The sequence below is a fragment of the Lepisosteus platostomus genome, chromosome 6 (assembly GCF_059453375.1).
Source record: "Lepisosteus platostomus isolate fLepPlt1 chromosome 6, fLepPlt1.hap1, whole genome shotgun sequence".
NCBI lineage: Eukaryota > Metazoa > Chordata > Actinopteri > Semionotiformes > Lepisosteidae > Lepisosteus > Lepisosteus platostomus.
In genome coordinates this window covers 17784869-17808137 of record NC_142616.1, presented here as the reverse complement: position 1 = coordinate 17808137, position 23269 = coordinate 17784869, and the positions used below count along the sequence as shown (strand labels likewise).

Here is a 23269-nt window from a genome sequence, read left to right as displayed (position 1 = left end):
TGAAACAGTGTGGTCAATAATGTCCTTCAGCATTTGTTTCACTATTTCAGAAACATTCTGATTATTGTTCTTTGAATTTTGACAAGAAGTAGTAGGAGTGTTAAGTGTTCATATAAAGTTATGAACTATGAAAAAAAAAAGCTTTGGACAAATAAGTTTTTTGGAAGAATTACAGGAAAAGAACATAAAGGTCAGTTTTATAAATGTCACTACAACCAATACATTGGGCCTTTCTCAAAAAGAGTAGGGGTGTAACCCCAGTGTCCTGGCCAAATTTCCCATTGGCCCTTGCCAATCATGGCCTCCTAATAATCCCCATCTATGAATTGGCTCTGTTCTCCTCCCCACTGATAGCTGATGTGTGGTGAGCGTTCTGGCGCACTATGGCTGCTGTCCCATCATCCAGGTGGGGCTGCACACTGGTGGTAAAGGGGAGTCCCCATTACCTGCAAAGCTCTTTGAGTGGAGTGTCCAGAAAAGCGCTATATAAGATTAAGCAATTATTATTATTTTTAATACCCCCCTTTTCCTTCAGATATCATTGTCTTGACAGTGCATCTAGATAGAAGTGTGACACACATATGAATAAATGCCAAGTATTATAAATTCCAACCTGTACAGCTGCCAATGAGGAAGTTCTTTTTTATTTTGAGTTTAAATACAGATGGGTTGACAAACAGAATCAGTTTAAAATTTATTCCTTTTTTGATTGATGATCATATGCAATCAGTGCACCAGAAGAAAGAAGCACGTATATAGTATATATACATATCATGATCAGATGAAGTTCATATTTTCTTACTGTTTTTCAGTGTGATGCTGAGGATTTCATGTGGTGATATTAGGAGAACACCATTCATTTTAAAAATATTCAACACAAAGCACTACCAAGTCAAGTATCTAAAATACTTTTAAGTAATTGAATACATTTTAACAGTTTTTTTATCATCCTTTTGGAACTGTGCATATGCAATTGTTTTTCAAAATGTGCACTTAAAATCTCAGAATATAAGGCACTAGATGTCCCCACTCTTTCCAGTCTATCGTGCATTCTCAGCGGGAGTGAAAGACGTTCTCAGAGACTCTTAGTTCTTCACAGCCTGGAGTTGAGCGGCGCAGATGGAGGCGAGGTGGTGTGGTGAGCGATGAGCCTGTCTGCCTCTCTCCACCCTGCCAGCAGGGCCCCGTGGGTTGTGGAGAAGAACGTCTTGCTTGTGGCTTCGCCAGCAAAAAGCACCTGCAGTGGCTGAAACAACAAGCACACTATTCTGAAGTCACTGACGCAGCGCCCACCTGAGGGTAAAAACACTGGGGCAGGCTGAGTTCCATCATTGACACATACAGTACAGTACAGCGCTAGCATGTGGCTGTGTGACAGCAGTCATTTAAAAAAAGCATGAAAACAATACAGGGTATAGGTGTAGCAATTCTCTTGATGTGAGTGAAACCCACACAGAGTTCATTTCTGTAACAGATTACTCAGCACACTGTAAATCCAGGAACACTCACACAGGACCTCTAGGCATTTAGAAACATATACAAGGGTGATTCAGCTGAAATGTCAAAGAACAACTAAATATTAAATAACTACAAGCATACATGCACAAACATGAATAAGTAAGGTACTTTAATTTCCTATACCTTATATTGAAAATGACTTTAAAATGAATTGTTATACTGCTTTTCAACTCAAAGGATCCAGAAATACATGACATATAGAAGGGGACACACGTCATCTCACACTGAAGAACCAACTGGGTGATACAGCAACCATTCTGAACCAGCAGCTGCACTGCCCAGGTCAGAGCGGGCAGAGCGGTGGCTCTGTGGCTAAGGATCTGCGCCTGTGCCGGTTCAAATCCCGCGGCCGGCAGAGGAATCCTACTCTGTTGGGCCCCTGAGCAAGGCCCTTAACCCTAACTGCTCCAGGGGCGCTGTACAATGGCAGACCCTGCGCTCTGACCCCAAGCTTCTCTCCCTGTCTGTGTCTCCATGGAGAAAAGCTGGGGTATGCGAAAAGACGAATTCCTAATACAAGAAATTGTATAGGGCTAATAAAGAAACATTACATTACATTAGAAGAGCAGTGAGAAACTGCTTCACCAAGTGGATCAAGAGGAAACTTTAGAGAGGACAGCTTGTTCAAACACAGAGAGAAAGTCAGCAAGAAACATCAAGGGTATCAACCCTACACTTAGGAACAGTGCCATGGTCTATAATGACCATGTTTAATGACTTATCTGAAGGGTAACACTGTAGCACAGAAAAGCATACTTGGAAGTCTAGGCTATCTTACACTGGACATTGGACATTCCAGTTGGACATTGGACATTCCAGTTAAAGGGAAGAGCACTACCACCTGGTCTACCAACACAAACTCTGCAGCTCTGACTGCCAAACCCATGCACGTTGCTCTGTTCTTCCACCTTTACTTTTAGATGGGTCATATGACAGTACCTCTGAATGCGACTGCTTCAAAGGAAGTGGCTCGGCGATGCTGTCAATGTCAGAAGCTGAGCACCCCACCGCCACATAGGAGTATGACCCACACGTGTAGGGGTCCAGGTGCCACTGGGATCGCAAAATCCTCTTTGGGGTGATCACTGGGTTTCCTGAAGACAACAAAGAAGATGTGCACATGGATCCTAATTTCAAGCTTCTAAAGAACATACTGTACACCATTTTCCCAGATTTGTGACATAGGAGATGTCACACTCTATGCCATAAGGCAATAACCATTCAGTGTCACACAAGTTGCTGCCAGCTCAGAGCATCTCTGACTGTAACCTGTATGCACCTGTAAATCACTACTGACTCTGTCAGGTGTACGCACCTGTAAACCTGCGAATGACCTGTGTAATAGACTGCTTCACTTCTTCCTCAGAGAGCGTCTCCATGTACTCCGATTCTTCCCCGGCAATCCAGCCGCACAACAGATGCCCATACCTAACCGGATGGAAAAAAGGAATTGAAAGAATTCCGTAATCTTTTAGGAAAAATACATTTTAACAGCAATTCCTCTCAAGTGGCACAAACGGCTTCTGCTCTAATCATCACACTGATGCATTTTGATATCCACTAAGATTTTAATTTTACATGAACATTAAATCAAAGATAAATTAGCGTATCACCCATTACCGACAGTTTTCCAGGTTACAATCACCACAAGCAACAGTGCATCTGGCAGATTCCTAAAGAAACTAAAGAAGCTTTAAAGAGCTCCCAGACTCACTTTTCAGTGGGTCTGAGAACAGTGAAGCCGAACAATTTCTTCATCCAGTACTTCTGCACATCTGGCACCACGTCAGTGACAGGGGACTCGTCGTCCCACACAAAGTAGATCACCTCGCAGTCTGGGTCCCAAAAGGGCTCGTCAAACTCCAGGAAGATCTTGTTGTTGGTCCCGAAGCCCATTCTCTGAATGGCGTGTGCCTTACCGAGGGGCAGCGCTGGACTGAGGAGCGTGTCTTGGTGTTTTTTGAGGTAGCCTTAAAAAAGGAACAAAATACAATTTTACAAACTGAGGGCAGTGTACGGCAGTAATAATGGCCAGTCCCCTCCATTTCTTCAATATCAGCATTCTACAGCAATAGTGCAAAACCCAGGAGTCCCTACGCCATGTCTATGGAGTGAAAAACTGGACTGTCATTGATGACAGAACCAACTGACTAGTGTCGTCTTCTCCACAGTCCTCTTCCCAGCCACTCATTCGAAGGCACTAGTGAAGCATACCAGACACAGGAGAAAGCAAGAACATATACTGTAACTTACACAGCTGTCTTGGACTGGCCTCCTCTCGATGACACTCATCTTGGCTGCGACACTCGACAGAAGTGATTTAAGTCCAAACGCCCCGTGTTTGGAGCATAATACACAACTTGTCATGAATCATGCAGCCTACATCTCCTCTATCACCTGCCTTGGCAGCTGTCTTGCAGTGACGACGAGGAGAGCAGGGATCCACACTCCCCAGACTGTCTCGTTTCAAGTTCCTGGTACCACGATCCGTGGAGTATCAGAGTCACAGCTCAAAACGGGCTCGAGAAGGGACTGAGCCTCCCAGTTTTCTGAGAAACTGCAACCTTATTGTTTCAAAGCCTTACCTAATGGAACAGTGACGATAACGTGGTTTGCTGGGAAGGTTTCTCCGTTTTCACATTCGATTAGAACAGGGAACGTCTTCCCCGCCCTTCTAAAAGCGCCATCCCAGTGGATACATCTGACCGGTCTGCTGTACGACACAATTCCACGTGGTAGTTCTTTCATCATGGCATCTATTAAGCCTTCGTAACCTCTGAAAGAAAAGGCCGAATTAAAAAAAACAACAACAGAAGAAGCAGCTGCAGAGTTAGATTAAGTTTTTATCTTCTTAAATTCATCTTTAATGTCAAAAACAGTTCCATTAAAAAAAGCAAAAGCTTAGGTGTAATAAACTGTATTCACTAAGGAACAGAACCAGGTATGGTTTCACCAGGCGCGAGGGTGGCTAAGTAGTGTGAAACCCCATCGAAGCTACGCAACCTGAGGTGTGACGTGCTGTTAACCAGGACTCAGTGGTTTGATTGGAACAAAAAACGCTTGGACGTTTCAAAATGACTTCTCGGACGTTTCCAGCCACATTCCACTTGGGAGTTCCCCGCGCTCGATGGGAATGCCGCGACCTTCCAGCCACCGAGGCAGGTCAGCGCTCGGCGCTGTCAAGGCCCGCAGAGCGGGAAGGCGTCGCCGGGCGGCTCACCTGGGGAAAGTGCAGTCCAGACCTGGCAGGGTCTCGTACAGCCCGTAGGCGCCCAGGCCCACGCAGTCCATGCTGTGGGCCCCGCTGATGGAGCACTCCAGCTTCAGCAGCACGCTCGCCACGGCCAGCTTGAGGCGCCTGGCGGCCGGGCCGTCCCCCCACTGGGCCGCGTGGCGCGCCAGCTCCCCCTTCAGGAACTCGCCCACGCTGGGCACGGGCTCCCTCTGCTCTGCATGGAACTGCTGGCTCTGCTGAAGGAGGCTCGCGAAGAGCGCGGCGACCGGCTCCGTCACGTCGGGCCCCAGTTTCCCGCCCGAGCTGCAGAACCAGTTGGGTTTGAACGGCGGGTGACCCCCCACATCTAGTGCCTGGTTCTGCTCGCTCAGAGCCTCTTCGTCCAGCAGCCTGTACTGGCAGGCCAGGCGGAACACGGGATTCTCCTTGGATGGGCCGTGGATCCAGTTAGCGCCAATCTCCACGATTTTATTTCCTTCAAAACACACAGGTAGCGAATGACGCCTCGTCCAGAGGTGAGCCAATAAATCCCAATGCAAGTCAGTTCAAAACGGGTATCAGGATCATGTCAGTCTTTAACTGTGTATCAAACAAAGTGCAGGATGAGAAACCGGTAGGAAGAAAATCAGAACGGGATGAAACAAGAGGAGGCCCTTCGGCTATCCAAGCCTCTTTGGTAATCAGCGGGATGAAATCCTCAACTCTGTAAATTACTGTCTTGTGAGAAGCCAGGGTATTGGTAAAGGGTGAGGCTTCTGGGCAGCTTATTCCACACTCCCAACACACCTTTGTGTAAAGGAGTAAGATAAGCTTTTATTGTCCCCTAGGGGAATGGATGCACAGTCCATCTAAATAGGTCACAAAGCATTACGGCGGAGTGGTGGCTCTGTGGCTAAGGATCTGCGGCTGTGGCTGGAAGGCTGCTGGTTCAAATCCCACAGCCGGCAGAGGAATCCTACTCCATTGGGGCCCCTGAGCAAGGCCCTTAACCCCAACTGCTCCAGGGGTGTTCTCCAATGGCTGACCCTGCCTTCTGACCCCAAGCTTCTCTCCCTGTCTGTGTCTCATGGAGCTGGGGTACGTGAAAAGACAAATTCCTAGTGCATGAAATTGTATAGGGTTAATAAAGTGATGTTATTACACAAGCATAAGAGCCTCCTGTTTTTGGTTTTAACACTTAACATAATATCCTGCCTAGTCTGTTCATGCATGTTGAAATGTATTGTCAGGTGGTGCAAACACCTGGAGCACCCTCCTCAAGCCCATGGCATCGTATTATCGTGACACGCGTTTATGGTCATCACGGAAGGGACCTGCTTCAGGTAAGGTGTAATAAAAAGGTATAGGAAAAGAACTCTGATCTCTTGCTTTGGCTTAAACTGATAGATAAGGGCGATTATACACAGTACAGTTGAGAGTTATGTAACTTAAACTCTGCACGTCGTTTATAATTAAGCGACAGTACATTATGCAGACCAGACAAGCGAGCAAACGGAGATTAATATATAACGAGTCTAGCGCCCTTTGGTCATTTTAGCCGCACTGGAGGCGTACATCATGCTTCTCGGGCCCCTCATTTCCTAGGCCGTGCTGAGCACAGGAACACTTCCCGCGGGGGGAAGGGGCCGAGATTGGACGGACTGCCTGTCTGTAACATAGAATGTCCCCTGCAAAAACACAACGATAAAACGTGTTCGGGTTATACAGAGAGACTGGTGAGCGAAAAGGGCTGGAGCTGCACCAGCGGGCAATTTAGAAAAACGTCACACCACCAGCACCCGCACGTACTGCAGGCTCAGGGCTAACAGCTTGTTTACTACCGTCTTTCTAGCTCAGCGGTGGATCTTCCGTAACGGGCGCCCCTCAATAATATGTTTTACCGTGGCCATACAAAAAAAAAAACGTATTCTCGTCAGCAGCTTACATTGTAATGTTGGACCGGGACGAAGTTATTATTTGTTCTCCTCTCCGGGATGCGAGGAGACGTCACCCTGCACACTCACCTAACCTCGTCGTTTTTATCCTCCCGCCGCTCCTCTGAGTGGCTTCGAGTATGCGGACGTTTTTAAAACCATGCTTGATCAGCTTCTGGGCAGCTCCTATCCCCGAGATACCGCATCCAACAATGACGATATGGGAATCTACACCCTGGAAGTAGCAAGCCATTACGATGGCAAGCTTTCACTCGCGGCTTCCTATATGAAAATGCTCCGTGCGCCACGTCCACTAGCAGAGAGCCATCGCCAAGCCTGCAGACGTTAGGTACGATTGCAGAAAGCGGCAGCAGCTGCTTGCTCCTGTCGAGGTCTAACGGCGGTTATGTTGCCTTTCAAGCCTGTAGTTTCTGCACAGCGGCGACAGACTGCAGAACGCGACCCCCTGCACACGCTCGAGCCAGAGTACACGTCGACACGTGACAGAGCCGCTATCTCTCAACCTGTTCCCGCACCGAGCCCGCTGTTCCGCCACTGAATAGCTGTGTAAAAGAGCCACCGCTTTCTAGACCAGCGAGGGATCTAAAGCTTTTTCAAACGTAGCGGGTGCATCGCGGTACGTTTTTGTCCTGCTTTTGCCAGCTATGTGTATTTTTCTGAAGGATTTTCAAGTACGGGAGAATTGATCACGACCACGTTTTTACTACCGATCTGTATGTCCTTGGGGTATTTTTTTAAGCTATTGAGAGCTTTTTTAGACGATATGTTTATACAACGTCAGTGACATTTATAAATACGTTAATTTTTAAAATGCATACATGCGATACAATGCTGAAAGTTAATTTCTAAAATTTCGTTCTGTATTGGAATTGTACGTATTTTATCCACTTTGAATTTGGAAACGTTTCCTCAAGAGGGCGCTGGAGAGCTTCCCTGCAGAGACGGGAGAAGTGCACAGTACAGTACTTTGCTTTTTTATTACTCTCCTAACTGCACCGCCCAGACTTTACGACCGAACTTCGAAATCTGTGTACCTGAACATTGTGTCTGTGGAGTGTTTGCTATCAAGGGGTTTGTAGGGTTAATTACAAAACAACTATTTGACAGTGCTGCAAAGTTCAAGTTATCAAAACACGGAAACTTTGATTTAAAACTACATTTCGGAGTTTTCCGCAGTCTCATCTGCTTTTTAATTTTTTTTAAAAAACATCCATATAATCCCTGAAACCCTTGGCATGAAAATGAAGGGGGAGGAAATCAAGTCGGGGGGCGGAACACCTGTACCCAGGGCCGTCGTGCTGGTGAGGCTGCACAACTACCGGGACAGGTAATGGAAGTGGCCAGGGCCAAGAAAGAAGTCATGGCGGAGGGGAAAAGAGTCTCCATCCTCCGAGACTTCTCGGTCGAGGTGCAGGAAAAGAGGGCGGAAGCCGCCGACGCGAGAAGGAGGCTGCGTGATGCTGGACTGAGGTAGTCGTTCCCGTATCCCGCGATCATTAACGCTTAGAAGAAGCAGAGAACTTCCTTAAACATATTCAACAGCAATCCCCCACGTCTGAATAGGACGTGAGAGGTCCGCTGATGAACGAGCAGGCTATAGTGGGTTTAGTTTGTAGATCTGACCGAGCAGAGAACTGAGCGGTTATGCCTGCAGGTGGAACCTTCTCTGACGTTTTAAATGTTCTCTATTTTTAAGATTCTGTTTTTTTATATATTAATGTTCATGTTGAAACAAGGATGATACTGTTTTGTATAGAAATTTAAGACTGTAACGAATTATGTTGGCGAGGAGTAGACAGTTTTTGTTTTTAGTGTAATAGTTGAGCCCCCTATATCTGAGCGTACCTCATTGCTGACTGCCGCAGCTTCGTGACCAGCGGCAACCTTTAGTTACACTGCTCTGTTAACTACGCAGAGAAGCTAAACAATTTTGTTATACCTTTTCTTAGTTTAGTTTGCAGACTGAGTCTAGCAATCTTGTTCTAAGACTGTTCTTTTTGTCTTTATCACCGTTACTCGATGTTAACAAAGTTCCTTTTTTTCTTTCTTAAATACCTGACAAGTGCTGTTACTGTACCTCATGTACTGTGTGTGGTCACAAACTGATTTTTCCCCTTTTTTTTCCCCAAGACGTTTTTTTTCTTCTCTTTTTTTCTTCGAAATGTATGGAACAGTTAAGTGCAGCTGCTCTATTTGCTATTTACTGTTATGTTGCATTATACTGCGATTCAGCCACCGCGTTACCGTATTACAACTAAAAAAACACCACGAATAGTGTTAAGATACGCACTTAGAATGTAAAAGGGGTGAATAGCGTAGTTACAAGGAAAAAGATTCTGAACGTCCTGAAACGAGATAAGATTCACATAGCATTTTTACAGGAAACTCACTTGAATGATCTGGAACATTAAATAACCTAAAAGGGAATGGGTAGGTCAAGTTTATTACTCATCATTCTCCACCAAAAAACGAGGTGTGGTTATTCTCATTCATAAGAATCTCCCATTTACAGTCAACTCAACTTATGTGGATAAAGAAGGGGGACTGCATTTACGTTAAAATTGTGGGATTAAGCAGGGGATGGCATTCTGTAAAAAGTGGAGATTTCATTTCTTTTAGGAATGTCAAATCTGTTTTCACGCAAACTAAAATGACTTCTTGAGACAGATGCAAGGCCTTCCTGTACTCTGTACCTGGACACCTGCTGTGCTCTCGGAAATAATAGATAATAGAAACCCAATGCATTTCTATGACACATCTTGCAGTAACAGCCTCACCTCACTATGCCTGACCTTAAGCCCCGTGTTTATGTGCGCGCCTGAAATAAAGATACTACAGACAGAAACGTGTCGCCTTCTGCGCCTGGCCGCTTCCTCCCCAGAGACAATCAAGTGAAACTTGTACTGGGCTGATCAATAAAATGATGCAAAAAATGATTTAATTAAAGTCTCGTTTTAGATGAAGTTTTATTCACTGCTCCAGAATCCTGGGTTTAATGGTGGTTTGGGGCATTTGGTGGAGTTTGTATGTTCTTCCAATATAAAACACATAAAACCATTAGAAATGAGATGAGGACATTTGGAGCTTCCATGTAGTCTGTTTGATAGTTAATAGGTACGTAATCCCAGGAGTTGATTTGTGAGAGAAACAAGGGTATCAGCTTTAACAACGTGACAGGTTAACTTGTTCCACACTCCCACACCCCTTTGTGTTAAGCTTCGAAAGGCTTTCCCTGTAGTCTCCACTTGTGCCCCCTGGTTCGTGGTTCACCCTTATGGCGGAGGACGCCCAGGCTAACGCCCTGACGGACTCTTCAGCTGCGGCCCTACGATAGACTGGCATCCCTCTGACCGTGAGGTCGCAAAGTGCTGAGCACAGGGGCGCGGACATGTGCAGCTGGGAGGGACTCCCAGGGGGACCTGCCAGGAGACCGTGACAAGATTATAGCAGCATCAGCCCACTCGTGACACCAGCTGTGGCGAAGGGAGGAACGCAGCACAGCTCTCCAGGAAGAGAAACTCCTCAATGGTTAAAGCCCTGGAAGCAGGCGGAAACCAGGCTATTTAAGTCAATTGCACCATTCAGCCATTGAGGGATATGAGAAACGTTACAAATGAGAGGAGGCTACTCAGCCAGTCTAACGCATTAGGTAGTCACAAGGTAGGTGGATCTCTTTCTGGCTGTTTGTTGAAATAAAAAAAGGCAATATGACAACACAGCTGGACAGCATTCTACCATACTCCCACAACTCTTTGTGTAGAGAAGTGTCTCTCTTCCCAGCTTGGGTGAAAAGTTTCTTTTTGAAATTATGTATTCATTTTAATAGTTTCAAGTGATGATTGGATTCAAAATAATGAAAAGTTTGATTCAAAGTCAGGTTCATCCCAGGTTTGTCCCACAAAGGATGTTTAGAGGCACAGGCTCAATGCTGTACTGGTCAGAATCCTGGAGCTGCTAGTCTGACGATGGACAGTTTTGCACCAATCATCACATACTTTCATGGATCGAGAGTGCTTTTATCTGTAATACCCCAACATCCCACAACTCCCTACAGCTCCCCAACATCCCATCTCCCTGCAGCATCCCAGTATCCCACATCTCCCTACAGCATCCCAACTCCCTACAGCTCCACAACATTCCACATCTCCCTACAGCACCCCAACATCACACATCTCTCTGCAGCACCCCAACATCTTACATCTACCTTCCTTGATAAAAAAAGTGAAAGATTCAATAAACCCCTCATCCACTGCCACTGAGACTCAAGGTCAGAATGTGTGAATGCAGTAAGGGCCTCCATTCCATGACATCTCTTCAGCTGCTCCCAGAGTCCTGCTGTCGGACGGGGGGTGTCTCGTGTGTTCCAGGCTCTCCGCGCTGCTCCAAGCTCTCCCACCCCTCAGTACCTTCAGCACCGCAGAGAGTGAAGGGGCTGCTCTTTTTTGTCCTGGAGGACTCCCAGGTACCATTGGAGTTTGCTTAATTAAAATATTTTACTTATTTTCAGATTTTCCACTGACAGGCATGTCAATGTGTAAGACATTACTGAATTGTTAGGAGTTGTAAACAGACAATGTAAAGGGTCTAATAAGACAAGATTAGCAGATCTGTCAAGGACTGAACAATTTAGCAGTGCAGTTATTTTCCCAAGAGCTCATCTGAAATGTGTTAATTCTGTTCTGCAACTGCTCAAAACAACATGAATGAGAAACATGCCAACTAGCCACAACCAAGAGGGAGTACCGAGTCCTGTCACTCCCTCACTCCGCTTTGCTTCCGGGGGTTTTCCTGGGAAAGGAAACTGGGCCTGTTGTCTCTCTGGAAGCCCCCACGGCGAACCCGCTGGGGTCAGGGCCAGCCAGCCTGGATTTTACCTTCGGATTTGTCCACAGAGACGCTGGAAAAGCCCATGGGAAAAAATCGCGGAGCTCATCAGGTTAAGCAAAAAAAAACTATTGTACCACACTGAACCTGGAAACAGGAAATAATAGTGATAGTGCTTTAGTTCCAGCCTCAAAACAGAGAACAATACATATGTTTGAGAGCTTTACAATTTCAAGGAGAAATGTAGATGAGTTCAGCATTTCGAGCACAGATACGGGATTTTAAAAATGGTCACTTTGTCCTGGCTGCCTTGACCTCTCTGTAAGTGTTGTGACTCCTCTCTGCTGGGAAAAACGTCCTGCTCACTGTCCATTAAATACACGATTGCCATCATTAATTAATAATCAAACATTCAGTATGGTATTTACTAAGTCATTGGGAGTTGTTTTCTTTTTAGCAACTGTAACTATATTTAGTTTTCTTGTGTGCCTGCCTTACTGTAAATCTTTAGAAACACTCTGACATACTGGAATCGGACATCTGTAAGGCAAACAATTTATAACAATATATGAGCCATTTCACTTCTAAAGTGATGACCAAGGTCTTCACTATTTCATGGTAGACGTGTTATTGCAGCCTATAATTTAATCCCACAATCATCAGTAAATGTGATTAACATGAAGTCCAGGAGCCGATAGTTTTTCTTTTAGTCACCACAAGGACGTGTTTAAAAAAACTGTAGCTCATAAGTGAAATTCCTAGCAATGCTTACGAAGTCTGAGGAAGCGCAATGTCTGGTGTGACTTTCACAGGATTAAGATCTCATGATTATCAGACTCAGTTCCTGGGGTGCTAGCAGTGTGGAGTTCCTCATGCTGGTGAGGGCTTCCTCCGGGTGATCTGGCTTCCTTCCACACTCCAATGACATGCTGGCAGGTTAAATGGCTTCTGGGAAAACTGGCGTGATGTGAGTGAGTTCAAGTCTGGGACTGTGTTTGTGTCTGTGTGTCTGCCCTGTAATGGACTGGCATCCTCTCCAAAGTGTACCCTGCCTTGTGCCCATTGCTTGCCAGGATAGGCTCTGGCTTTCCTGTAACCCTGTACTGGATAAAACAGTTAGAAAATGGATGGATGGTTAGGTGGCCTGTATAATGGAACTAGCAAGTGCTGTATTTGCATCATTTGTGGTGCAAATACAGAATGTTCTCTTAAGAAAACATTCAAGAACCCAACCCTTCTCCCAGGATTAAACAACACACTGATTTTTTTTTTCCACAGGATTAAAAGATTATTATTCTCAGTCGCACTCCAGTTACAGGATAAATAACTTTTATAGATCTGGCTCCACTGTATAAAAACTAATATGAACCTCAATAAACTGCAAGACGGAAGTCTGCAACAGTCAGCACTATTATTGGAAAGTTTATAATAGGTATTTTTGCGAAGCCTTTAAGAAATTTAATAAAATCCAGAAATCAGTGCCAAAATTATGGTATGGAGAACACAACTTGTATGATGCTTTCAAATAGCACTTTATTTTCAGTTACATTGCAAAACTCACAAGCACACATCAACAGCAGATCATACTCAAAAAATTTCCAAATGCCTCAGAGCACCACAATCTCGTGGAACCTGACAGTATTAGGCCACAAGCAAAGGCTGTTAGTATTACTGATCCCCAAAAAAGAAAGCCATTACGTAACAATGGGCATATTAATAGTGTCAAAGAGAAAAGCAAACATTATACACATTATACTCTTTAGTTTCTTTTCTTTAAAGAAAGGATGCTAAAATTTATGGCTTCAAAACACTTAGATGTGCAGTGCTCTTACCAAGCCAGCAGTGCAACACTTACATTTGCCGTATACAGTATCTCTAACAACAAGTGCTTCTTTAAATGGCTTTCAAATGAGAAATTTAGAAGATGGAAACAATCATAAATTAGACAAAGTACAGCAGAGACAGACGGATATCAGTGTAACGACTAGAGCAGACCGAGTCCTGCAATGTTGCAGCAGAGATTGACTGAAAGATGGTCACAAGTGCAAAAAATACACTCAAAGTTTTATTTGCGGAATGTGTGGGACGACTAACAATTCTGGAACTATTTCATGACTCTTCCATTGAGCCTTTAGACTTCACCACACGTTTCTCCCGAAGCAGACACTCATCTCTCCCTCACGTGCTGACTCGAGTACGCACACAAAGAAAGGCTTCGGGAGAAGCTTCTATTCCTGGAGCCTGACTGCTTGAGAGGATTGTGGCGTGGCCAGCCTCTGAGCAGCTCAGGCTACTGTTCATCCAGACACGTGAGGCGATATCGCTCACTGGAATCTCCTGGTCTTCAGCCCGGCTCTCACAGCCTGTCCAGCAGGGAATTAGACAGGTGACAGACAGGCCTGCAGGTGACTGGAATACCTCTTGGTCTGCTTCACAGCAAACTAACCAAGGCTCAGGCAGTAGGGACAGAAAGCTCGAACAATGTAGAGTTATTTATGAAGTGATCTGATGGGAGACCATACAGTAGCAGTGTGTGCAGCTGTTGAATGGTTTACTCCCTGGAGGTCCGATATTTTGCCCAGGATTTCCAGTAAGAGCAGTATTACTGGCCACGGCGGAACAGTCAGACAAATCATTTCCTCTTAATCAAACCGTTTTAGTGATTTTGAAAATGACGTCATGGAAAAAGTGGGTCTGCTTCAAGGAATGTAATGCTGTAGTCTGGATACACTTCATACAAGCCAGGCAACAGGGAATAGGAGCCGCAGAGGAGTTTGCACAAGTTCAGATTGTCATCTTGGCCTTCAAGCATAACTCACGAGTCCCGGTCAGTCCGTTCTGTAGTGTCTTCTAACTGCTGCAAGATCATGGACCTGAGGGCACTGTATCTGTGAACACAAAGGACACAACAGAAGGGTTAATATATCACCTCCTGGGGCAGTGTCTCAAGGCAGTGCAGAATTAAGGCGGGGAGTGGGATTTGCGATATTCTGTTTGAGATCCACCATTGCAGGCCTCAGTATCATAAGTAAAACAGATTAAAATGGCGGTTTGTGAAAGTATTCCAAACTTGCTAAACTACATCGAGGACACTTCATCCTCCAGTAGGGCTGAACACCGTTGATAAAAACATATTAATGACTCCCAACAGTGTTCATGTGAGTGGTTATTCTGCAACAGCCCTCTAACAGAAGAGTCAGATTCTAGTCTTCTAGCCTGCTAGGGCAGATTTCATTTCACATTTCACTTACAGTAAATTAACGTAAAAGCTGTAAAACTTACTTCTTTGTCAGTTTTACAATTTCCCTCTCCTCTTCTTCCTTTAACTTTTCAACAAAACTGTCAAGAACTGGTATCTCAAACTTTATATACTGAGCAACCTGAAGAACAAGAAATATTTAGGAAAGCAAGTTATAGAGATGGTAGTAATAAAGGCTTTGTAATCAAAATGTTTTGTATAAACCTTTATTGTGTCTAACGAGTTGTCAAAATCATGAAATGACAGTTTAATTCAGACTGGTTTAATAACTCGATTGTGTGAAAGGAGAATCAAGGAAAAAGAAAGCCATTTGTAGGCCGGCTTTTAATAGGACAAACAACTGTCTGTCAGATACAATAAAGAGATGTTAAAAGTCATGGGACATCACTGAAAAGCTTGACCAATTGAAATTTAAAAGCAAAATGAAAAACCGTGACAACATCAGCAGGGTAGAGAAGAACTCAGAGAGCTTTATTTTACCATCTTACAGGTGAACAAATAGGCAAGACCCTCTCCATAATGAGAAAAGAGGATGACCAAATACTGGATTTTTTGGGGAGAATGTCTCCGAACTGCCAGCTCCACCCAGCCAGATTCATGAGAACAGTAGAAATTACAACATCATTACCCTCTGCCTGTCACACTAAGGAGCTCTACAAGTTACTGGTAATCCAGCTCAGGAATATAAACGTTGGAAACTTTTTTGGCAGGGTCAGATTTTACCATTGCCTGCAAGTAAAATAAGCATGGACTTCTCAACAAACAAGGGGAATTATGTATCTTCTTGACAGTTTTAGAATGATTTTGAATAAATCTGATCCAGGCTGAATGGTGTGAGATCAACTACAAAACAACCCGACTACAATGTGAGAACAATACTTCATCTTCAGAAATCCTAAGCCATTTTAAATCAAAGTACCTGCCTCAGGTACAGAAAGATTAGTGCACTTCTGACAATAGAGGATATCAGGAGAACAAATAGTGTTTCCTTCAATGAAATTTCTACAATTAAATTAAGTTCCTTTTGGAGGAAAGTGGTTAACAAAAAATTTGATCCAATTGCTAACATTTCTTAAAACTTTCATGTAATAACTAAGACCTTTTCTCTGCCTTTAGTTTGAAAATTCGGACCAGATGGTGTTTTATGAGTACAGAATGACGTCCACTCACATCGTAGGTCACCTCCTCTCCCAAGTCCGTCTCCATCAGGAATATCTTGGATATTCTCTCACAAGGGCCATATAGCAGTCTGGCTATCAAAGGATATTCCGTCTCCGTTAACCTGGAGCGTTCTGGGAGAATAAGGGGCATCTTTACATTGGTTTCCAGTGAGCTGTGCGTTTCAAGTTCTTGATTTAACTGAATGAAAAAGCTAGGGCATGACAGAGATGGTTGATTAAAGTTAAAAACGAAACACCACATACCTTTAACAAAGAATCCGAACTGGAGTGTTCCAGTGAGGAGAAAAGAAACGAGCTTGAGCAACATTTTACTCATTTACTGTTCAAAGCTTGTCGGCTGTGCCAAGCGGAGCTACAGTGTACATTCCACAACCCCCAGGAGCACAGCGCGGACAAGAAAAAAACCCCTCCGCATTTCTGAGGTTTTCCAAGCACTTAGCAATGTACAGGGATTAGCTCAGAGATTTTGTCCGTCCGGAGAAGTGAGTGATGGAGGATTTAGCAGGGGGATTTCTGAAGGAATCATTAACTCAAATGATTTAAGGGCCAAAGAACTTACCGCCAGTTTCGTGAACCATGTAGAGTGCGAATTCTTCGGGTTTATTTTCTACCTGAGGTAGTTAAAACTGAGTCAAGAAAATGTCAAACACAAGCAGTAATAACAACTATATATAAAAAAATAAAAATAAAATAATAATAATAATAATAATAATAATAATAATAATAATAATAATAATAATAATTTGCACGTCTTGGGGTTTCATAGCCAGTAGAAACAATGTATGGAACATGAGGTCTAGAATTCCTTGGTTAAAAAGGTCTCTCCTGATTAGCGGATGCATTTTTTAGAATAGGGAGATCGCTTTGTGGCATCTGAACCTAGAGAAAGTGAGATTTAGCTCTAGGTTGCATCCTGTTTTATCTAGAAGGCAGGTTTATCCTGCTTGTGGGCCTGTGTAGGTGTTATATAGCATTTATGAATACTTGGTAGCAATCTAGGTTTTGCTGGTTAGTGAGGAGTAACTTATGTTGTATGTTGTGTTGTGTTATTGTGAATAAATACTTGTTTACCCCAATTTGATTGCCTCTGATTTATTACTCCTTCACCAATGCTGTGACAGAGAACAAAGATCTCAAGTACCCGTAATAATACCAACCACTCGGGTATACTCTTTGCATATAATCTATGTGCAGGAATAATAATGTAATTTTAATCCTAGATTAATCTGCTTTGTGTTTTCTGTAATTCTCTATTTTCTTAACCCCATTTTTCTAACAACAATGTAAAAACACTAATCATCATCATCATCATCATCAGCTTCAAGGTGAAAGAAATTCTGGAAGCTACACTTACACGGAATTTGTTCAGTATTAACTTGAGGACTTGCGGTGTGGTCATGGTGCTGTTAACTCTCACATTGGTCACCGACCCATAGGCTGGAGTGAACACTGATGTCTGGAAAGTGGAAATGTGAACCAAGGGTCTGAGATTAGAGTGGAAAGAATGTGTTTCCACTAAGCTTTGCTGTAGGAGCACAACTGTTTGCCAAAGAAAAACAATTTCCCTGGACTGAAATCCCTGGGTCTACTGTACATAACCTGGGGATAACTTAACTGAAATTCCTAAAGATGATTCTGAGTCATCACATACATTGCAATGACACAGAAGAGAACAGGGTATTTTCTCACAAGGTTGGATCTGTCATAAAGCATGATGTCTGCAAAATAAGAAAGCAATATAGAGGCATGCCTGTGTCTTAGGAGACACATCATGAGAGGAAACAAGCCTGAACAAGCAAAAGAAAGAGAATCACGAGGGAAAAGCACATTGTGCTTATGTCATTCTCTCCATTTATCACCTAAAACCACAAATTGCACAACTTACCAGTGAGATTAGTTTATTTCATGATTATCCAAGCAACACGTGGCTGGCAAAATCACTTTCCAGCACACATCACTCAGTCAGTATTACTCAAATCATGCCTTAATACTCATTTTGATACTCTAGATTTTAGTATGTTAAAATACGGCTGGTAGTTAATAAAATTGTCTGAGGCTTTTGCCTTGGTTTTATTGTAAAGCTCTTTGAGAGAATTTGTCAAGAGAGACACTGTAGAAAGTGAAATATTATTTGAAAGCAGAGGAATGCAGTGTAGGGGCTGGCCTTTTGCAAACTCCAATGTCAAAGTGAAAACTGTAAGAACTGAGGGAAAAGCCGTGTATACCGAGAAATTTCATCCTTTTTTCTTGAATTTAAATTTGACAAATCAGTAAGCGTATACATGCAAGGATTTGTTTTTCCTCACCTGCAGGCAAGCTTGTTGTGCTCTCATGATTTAGCATTTGACAACAGGACCCTTCTGCAATATTTCTTTCCGTTTCTTTCTGATCCTGTTTCTTCTTAAGCCGTTGATGTTAAAGCATGAGAAAAATGTGTCGATCTCAGCATGTATTGTAGTGTGGGTCTTAAACTGAACTATCCCCTTTCCCTTGAATACAAAAACCAGCTTCCTTTCAAGTTCCGAGCAAATGTCCAGGGGCCTCTGCGAGCTGTGACCTTGTGTACTGTGTCAGACAGTGCCAGGCCACAGGACACTGCTGCACGGCAAGCGCTGACAGGGAGCAACTCCACAGGAAAAAGCTGCTCCTCCACAGGTTAATCCCATGAAACATTCCATCTCAGGATGTGCTATTAAAGCAACATTTTAAACAGGAAAATACGTACTGCCATACCATAATGCTAGCTAAAGATAACCACGGCCTGGGAGCATGTTGCACTGTTTATCTCACCTTGTGGTTATAAAAGTGGCCGTTGATTGAAAATCGGTGGCGTTTCATCCTCTGCAGCTCCCCCGGGCTGTGGAGCTTGGTCCTGCGCTGGACGCTCACGAAGCTAGCATCACTCTTCGTTCTCATGAGCTGAGGAGTCTCCTCTTCCGAACCGCCCGGCTCGGAACCTGAGAAGTCAGAACCACAGTGTGAGGTGTGACTTGCGTCACCGGGGAAGTACAGAGCCTTTAATTAATGTAATCGTCACCTAAAATCAGAAAATGAGGTATGGGAGGAGGCAGTGAGGATGCGGTATTTTTTTTTTTGGTTCTTTCTGAAACAAACGTTGGCACCCGAATCCGGTTATATCCCTTCCCAGGATCAAGACACAGCTTCCACGCTTGGTGAACAGGTTTGCCTTTATTTCAACATATCTCCGAGCTGGCACAGGGTTCGGAAAGATACAAAGAAGCACATGCCTTAACTTGTTGAACCTTCAGTTGTTTGTGCGCATCACGGTGAGAAATCACATTTTTCAAAATTAAGAGTTACAGAGAACTATTTATTTGGCATGTTTTCAAAAGGTTTATGTGTTGTTCATCATTCCCCGCTGCCCTCTGTTTAAAAAGGAAAACAAACACCCCAGCAGAGATTTGATCAGGGATGCTTTTAGCATATTTGGGAAAACTGCCCATGCCTCACAGGGTTGTCCTCAATCAAACAAACATTTATATTCATGAAGAGTTCCCCTAAACAAGGCTACAATTTCAAACCTCACATAAATAAATACAAACAGTATAAAAGTATTCCAGACCAAAAAATAATTGTCTTTATACATATTATACATAATCACTGGTAAAACACACAAAAAACACAAAAGACAAAACTGAATAGTTGAAACAAAGCTGGATGTTTGTAAGTAACATTTAGTAAACTATTTATACTGGAACACTTACTTGTATTATTTGGTGAAAGTTTTCCATTGAGGGAATAGTTATTCGATTCCACAGAAGTCTTCTCAGCTCTAAAACAAAGTAAAAGTGTGCAAGAGTGAGGTCGATTTTTAAGCATCTCTTGACTGATTTCAGCTTTTCATATCAATGGGATGCAAGACAGAAATATATTGGGCCTAAAGTCCCCACCTCACCACATTTTCCTGCAAGGGACTACAAATTATCCTCCAGTTTTATCGGTGTAACCTTGACTCTGTTTAAGGTGTTTGAAACGCAGTAGGTCAGGAGTTCCCAACCTTGTTTAAGCAGAAGAAACAAAACCATGCAAAGGCTCTTGTCAAGTGACTAATTCATTCAGGTAAGAGACACAGGTAAAAAGAGCTCAGCTGGAAAAAAAGGTCAGCAGGTGTGCAGGTTCTCAGGACCAAGGCTGCACTGTTTCATGCCTGCTCAGTTACGGCAGCAAACTAAACCTTTGCCTGTTTTATCCCACTCTAAACAGACATAAATGGTGGCACAGGTCGCAAACAACAAACTTGTGTCATTTGCTCTAGGTCTTTCATAAGTAAGCAATATTTATTTTTATGTCGGTACTCATTTGACAGTGGAGGTCTACTTTTGCTGGTCCAGTAATGGTTTTAGTTGGCTTGCAGCAGTTTGCTTAGTTTCGTTTTTCAATTCGCATGACAAGGTTTGAAAAACATTTGCTTCCAGGCTGCCTGCCCTTGCATGAATACAAAGGTCCTTTATCCGACAATATGCTCTGCCAATCTCGAAATGTTTCCATGAATATATTTAGAGTCAACAAAAGCTGATATAAAGCAGGATATGTTGTGGTATTTGACATTTTGTTCTAGGATCTCCTTCATGTTGTTGGCAGCGATGTCAATCGTGACAATCTCTCATCTTTCAAGACTCCAGGTGCCTGAATAAAATGTGCTTTTAAAGCCCTGTGTTGAATTGTCAGTCTGTATTGGAGTCTGAAATCATTAGAACATTGTGATTTGAACAGGAGGGAATAACAATAGTCTTTCGGTGTGCAAGGTACCCTATTTGATATGTTTCTCATGCACATACCAACTGTATCTAATGTCTACCCACCACCTGTAGTCAATTCCCATGGCAGTATCTCCTAGTACATGACAGCATTTCCTGGCAAGTATCTTCACCAGAGCGCTTGATGAATGGGATTGCACAAGCGCGCTTCTGCCTGCTCTTCTTATGAGAGATGACGGATGAATCAGAGGGTGTAGTTCTTTGGAAATTGCTTTGATATAGAACGAATAGCACTGTTAGCCGTTGTAGGCAGAGGCAGAAGTATTAGAAGTACTAGAAGCACTTAAATGCTGCGGCCTGGTCTTATTCTACCAAATATACATTAAAAAATCAATTAATCAATTAATTAATTAATTGCTTACACTTATATAGCGCTTTTCTGGAAACTCCACTCAAAGTGCTTTACAGATAATGGGGACTCCCCTCCACCACCAAAAAAGATCTGTCATTCAAAGGCTGTTAACCAAGCTCTGCCGGCAGTTTTTCAGAGGTTAGGCTCACTTATACCATAAAAGGGTGTCAAAAGCAAACCCAGGAATGATACATTTCCCAGTTAAAATGAAATTTCCCGGAGAAGGGATGCAAGGCAGTGGGAAGTGGCTGATGGATAGAAAACAGAGAGCACAGATAAACGGGGATGTGATTACTGTACTTCTCCTGCTTCATATCGACGATATAGATTCTGGTATAGGGAGTACAATAGTCGGTTTGCATTTTACGATAAATTGGAGGATCAAGAAACACAGCAGAAGATACAAAAAAAATGTAGACATGAGCATGGTATTAGCAAGGAGTCAGCAAAAACACTACAACCAGTCCTACCACAAAACACAGGAAATGTATTGCAAGGAAACTGTTATTTCCGATAGGAGAACCAGAGGATATTGGAACTAGAATATAGTGCCCTGCGACTCCACAGGCTTCTCCAGCAGTGATGCAGCTCGGTTCCAGAGACAGGAGTGAAACTCGTATTCAGTTTGGCTACCCTAACAGCAGTCCTGGATTATTCACCGTTTGAATGGTGTAAAAAGCCTTTCAAGGAGTAAAGGAAAGAAGACCCAGGATGGGAGATGTGGTAGGCGCTAGGAGGTAAGGTGTACAGTATGTATGGCTCTGAATGAAAACTTGACAAGGTCACATACTGTAACTGTGAAGCAGAGAGAAAAGTATACATTAAAAAAAAAACATTATAGGTCTTTTTTTCCCTTCACAAGCTTGCTAACCAAAAGATTTTTGCTTTTTTGGGGATGTATAAAATTAAATTCCACATTTTATTATGTTACAGCCGTTCATGGCACTAGTCAGATCAATGAGTCTGCCAATTCTTATCATTTCTTTCTTTCCAGCTCTGCTTTAACAATCCAAATCATCTTGTGATTGGATAAACATCCATTTTGACAGCTGTAATGAAAACCCCACAGTCCCCAAGATCCAGAGCTGCCTGCCGCCCTTGAACTGGAAAGAAAGTGATGCAGTTATACAGTTGCAGTTACAGCTTTCATACAGATGAGCTCAGGAGAACTACCAGCAGTGCCCAGATCTGGCTCTAGAGGAGACAGAGTTCTGCACTAGGGAGGCAGGTACGTGGCCCATATAAAAGCCCACATTGAACACGAAGAACAGGACAACGCACAAGTCAGCAAAATGCATAGATTAACAAAGAAAAAAGCAAATATATAGATTTATGAATGCATCCAAGCAGCCCCCCTCTCACCTGGCGAAGTCAGTCTGGTCCAATCTCCATTGTCCCGTGCTGGAGAGATGGATTCGCTCATTGTCGTCGTGCATTTGAAGTCGAATTGGCCTTCTGAGACCCCAAGAGATGTTAAGTAAACCTTCAATGATCAGTCCGACTTCTTCCTGCGGCCACGAAAAAAAAAATCATAGTAATAATAATTGACATCAAGGAGAGGAAATCCTGCTGGCTGAGGTCCATCCTAGCGACGTGCAGGTCTACGTGCGCCGGAGCAGTGATGTTGCACACGCCTTCGGATCGGAAGAATAAGAACTGTGGAAACCTGAGAAATCCACTCGGACACACTGGCCTTCCTCTGATCGGAGCCCAGGTCACTCCTGGCCTCGGAATAATGTGAACCATAATGAGACGTGACCACCAGAGCTCTGCGGACAGTCACGTACACACTGTTCCCAGCATCCGAGTCGAGCACTTGAATTCAGAAAGTGGAATTTATTAATAGTTCCTCGTTTTTACATCAGAGGAGCTTCTGGTTTAGCATTTTTGCAGGTCAGTAATGACAGAATTCAAATCGGTATCGCAGCCAATACTGAGGCTTTGTCACTACACTCTGCACTCTGTGGACTGGAAACTGGCTGGTAAACCAGCTGTAAAACAATAACCTGAATTGAGCAGATAAAATATTAATAATATTTGTATTACTTCCATATAAACCGATCACAGTTGTTGCCTGAAACAGGTGAATGTTGTGTCTGCAGAGGTCGGCTGCTGTTTCCCAGCCTGCAGTGTCTGCAGCACCTGAGCTTCCCAGACTGTTGTGACCTACTCTGGGCTGTCTTTGGGA

General features: G+C 43.5%; 2 protein-coding genes and 1 long non-coding RNA gene across 5 annotated transcripts in view; 1 reads left to right on the top strand and 2 right to left on the bottom strand.

Annotated features, from left to right (window-relative positions):
• Window positions 1-625: 625 nt before the first annotated feature.
• paox (polyamine oxidase) lies at window positions 626-7263 on the bottom strand. The gene is made up of 7 exons (XM_088634504.1): window positions 6757-7263; window positions 4739-5228; window positions 4104-4294; window positions 3233-3488; window positions 2834-2946; window positions 2458-2612; window positions 626-1246 (listed from the first exon to the last, which is right to left on the bottom strand). Exons 1-7 carry the CDS (start codon window positions 6917-6919, stop codon window positions 1094-1096), a joined length of 1521 nt encoding a protein of 506 aa, XP_088490630.1. The 5' UTR covers window positions 6920-7263; the 3' UTR covers window positions 626-1093.
• A 5764-nt stretch (window positions 7264-13027) lies between these two features.
• rassf4a (Ras association domain family member 4a) overlaps window positions 13028-23269 on the bottom strand; it is a 28083-nt gene continuing 17841 nt past the window's right edge. For 2 of the 3 annotated variants that reach the window (XM_088634501.1, XM_088634498.1), the window contains 8 exons: window positions 22444-22589; window positions 19677-19744; window positions 18742-18908; window positions 17306-17407; window positions 16511-16562; window positions 15941-16062; window positions 14794-14891; window positions 13028-14399 (listed from right to left, as the gene is read on the bottom strand). In XM_088634501.1, the coding sequence (XP_088490627.1) occupies window positions 14327-14399; window positions 14794-14891; window positions 15941-16062; window positions 16511-16562; window positions 17306-17407; window positions 18742-18908; window positions 19677-19744; window positions 22444-22589 (828 nt within the window). In that variant the 3' untranslated portion in view covers window positions 13028-14326. The remainder of the gene's footprint in view (window positions 14400-14793; window positions 14892-15940; window positions 16063-16510; window positions 16563-17305; window positions 17408-18741; window positions 18909-19676; window positions 19745-22443; window positions 22590-23269) is intronic. The other variant, XM_088634500.1, reaches the window with a different exon arrangement.
• Window positions 14891-17027, top strand: LOC148661165 (uncharacterized). Its single transcript, XR_015939461.1, has 2 exons — window positions 14891-15436; window positions 15887-17027. It is a non-coding gene; the product is annotated as an uncharacterized LOC148661165 (long non-coding RNA).

Bases quoted from the DNA above. Each gene is read 5' to 3' on its own strand.
- paox (XM_088634504.1), bottom strand. From the start codon at position 6,919: ATGGCTTGCTACTTCCAGGGTGTAGATTCCCATATCGTCATTGTTGGA. The intron at 5,229-6,756 runs GTGAGTGTGCAG...TGTGTTTTGAAG, and splicing joins GATAAAAACGACGAGGTTAG to GAAATAAAATCGTGGAGATT. The intron at 3,489-4,103 runs GTAAGGCTTTGA...TCCTTTTTTAAG, and splicing joins TATCGTCACTGTTCCATTAG to GCTACCTCAAAAAACACCAA.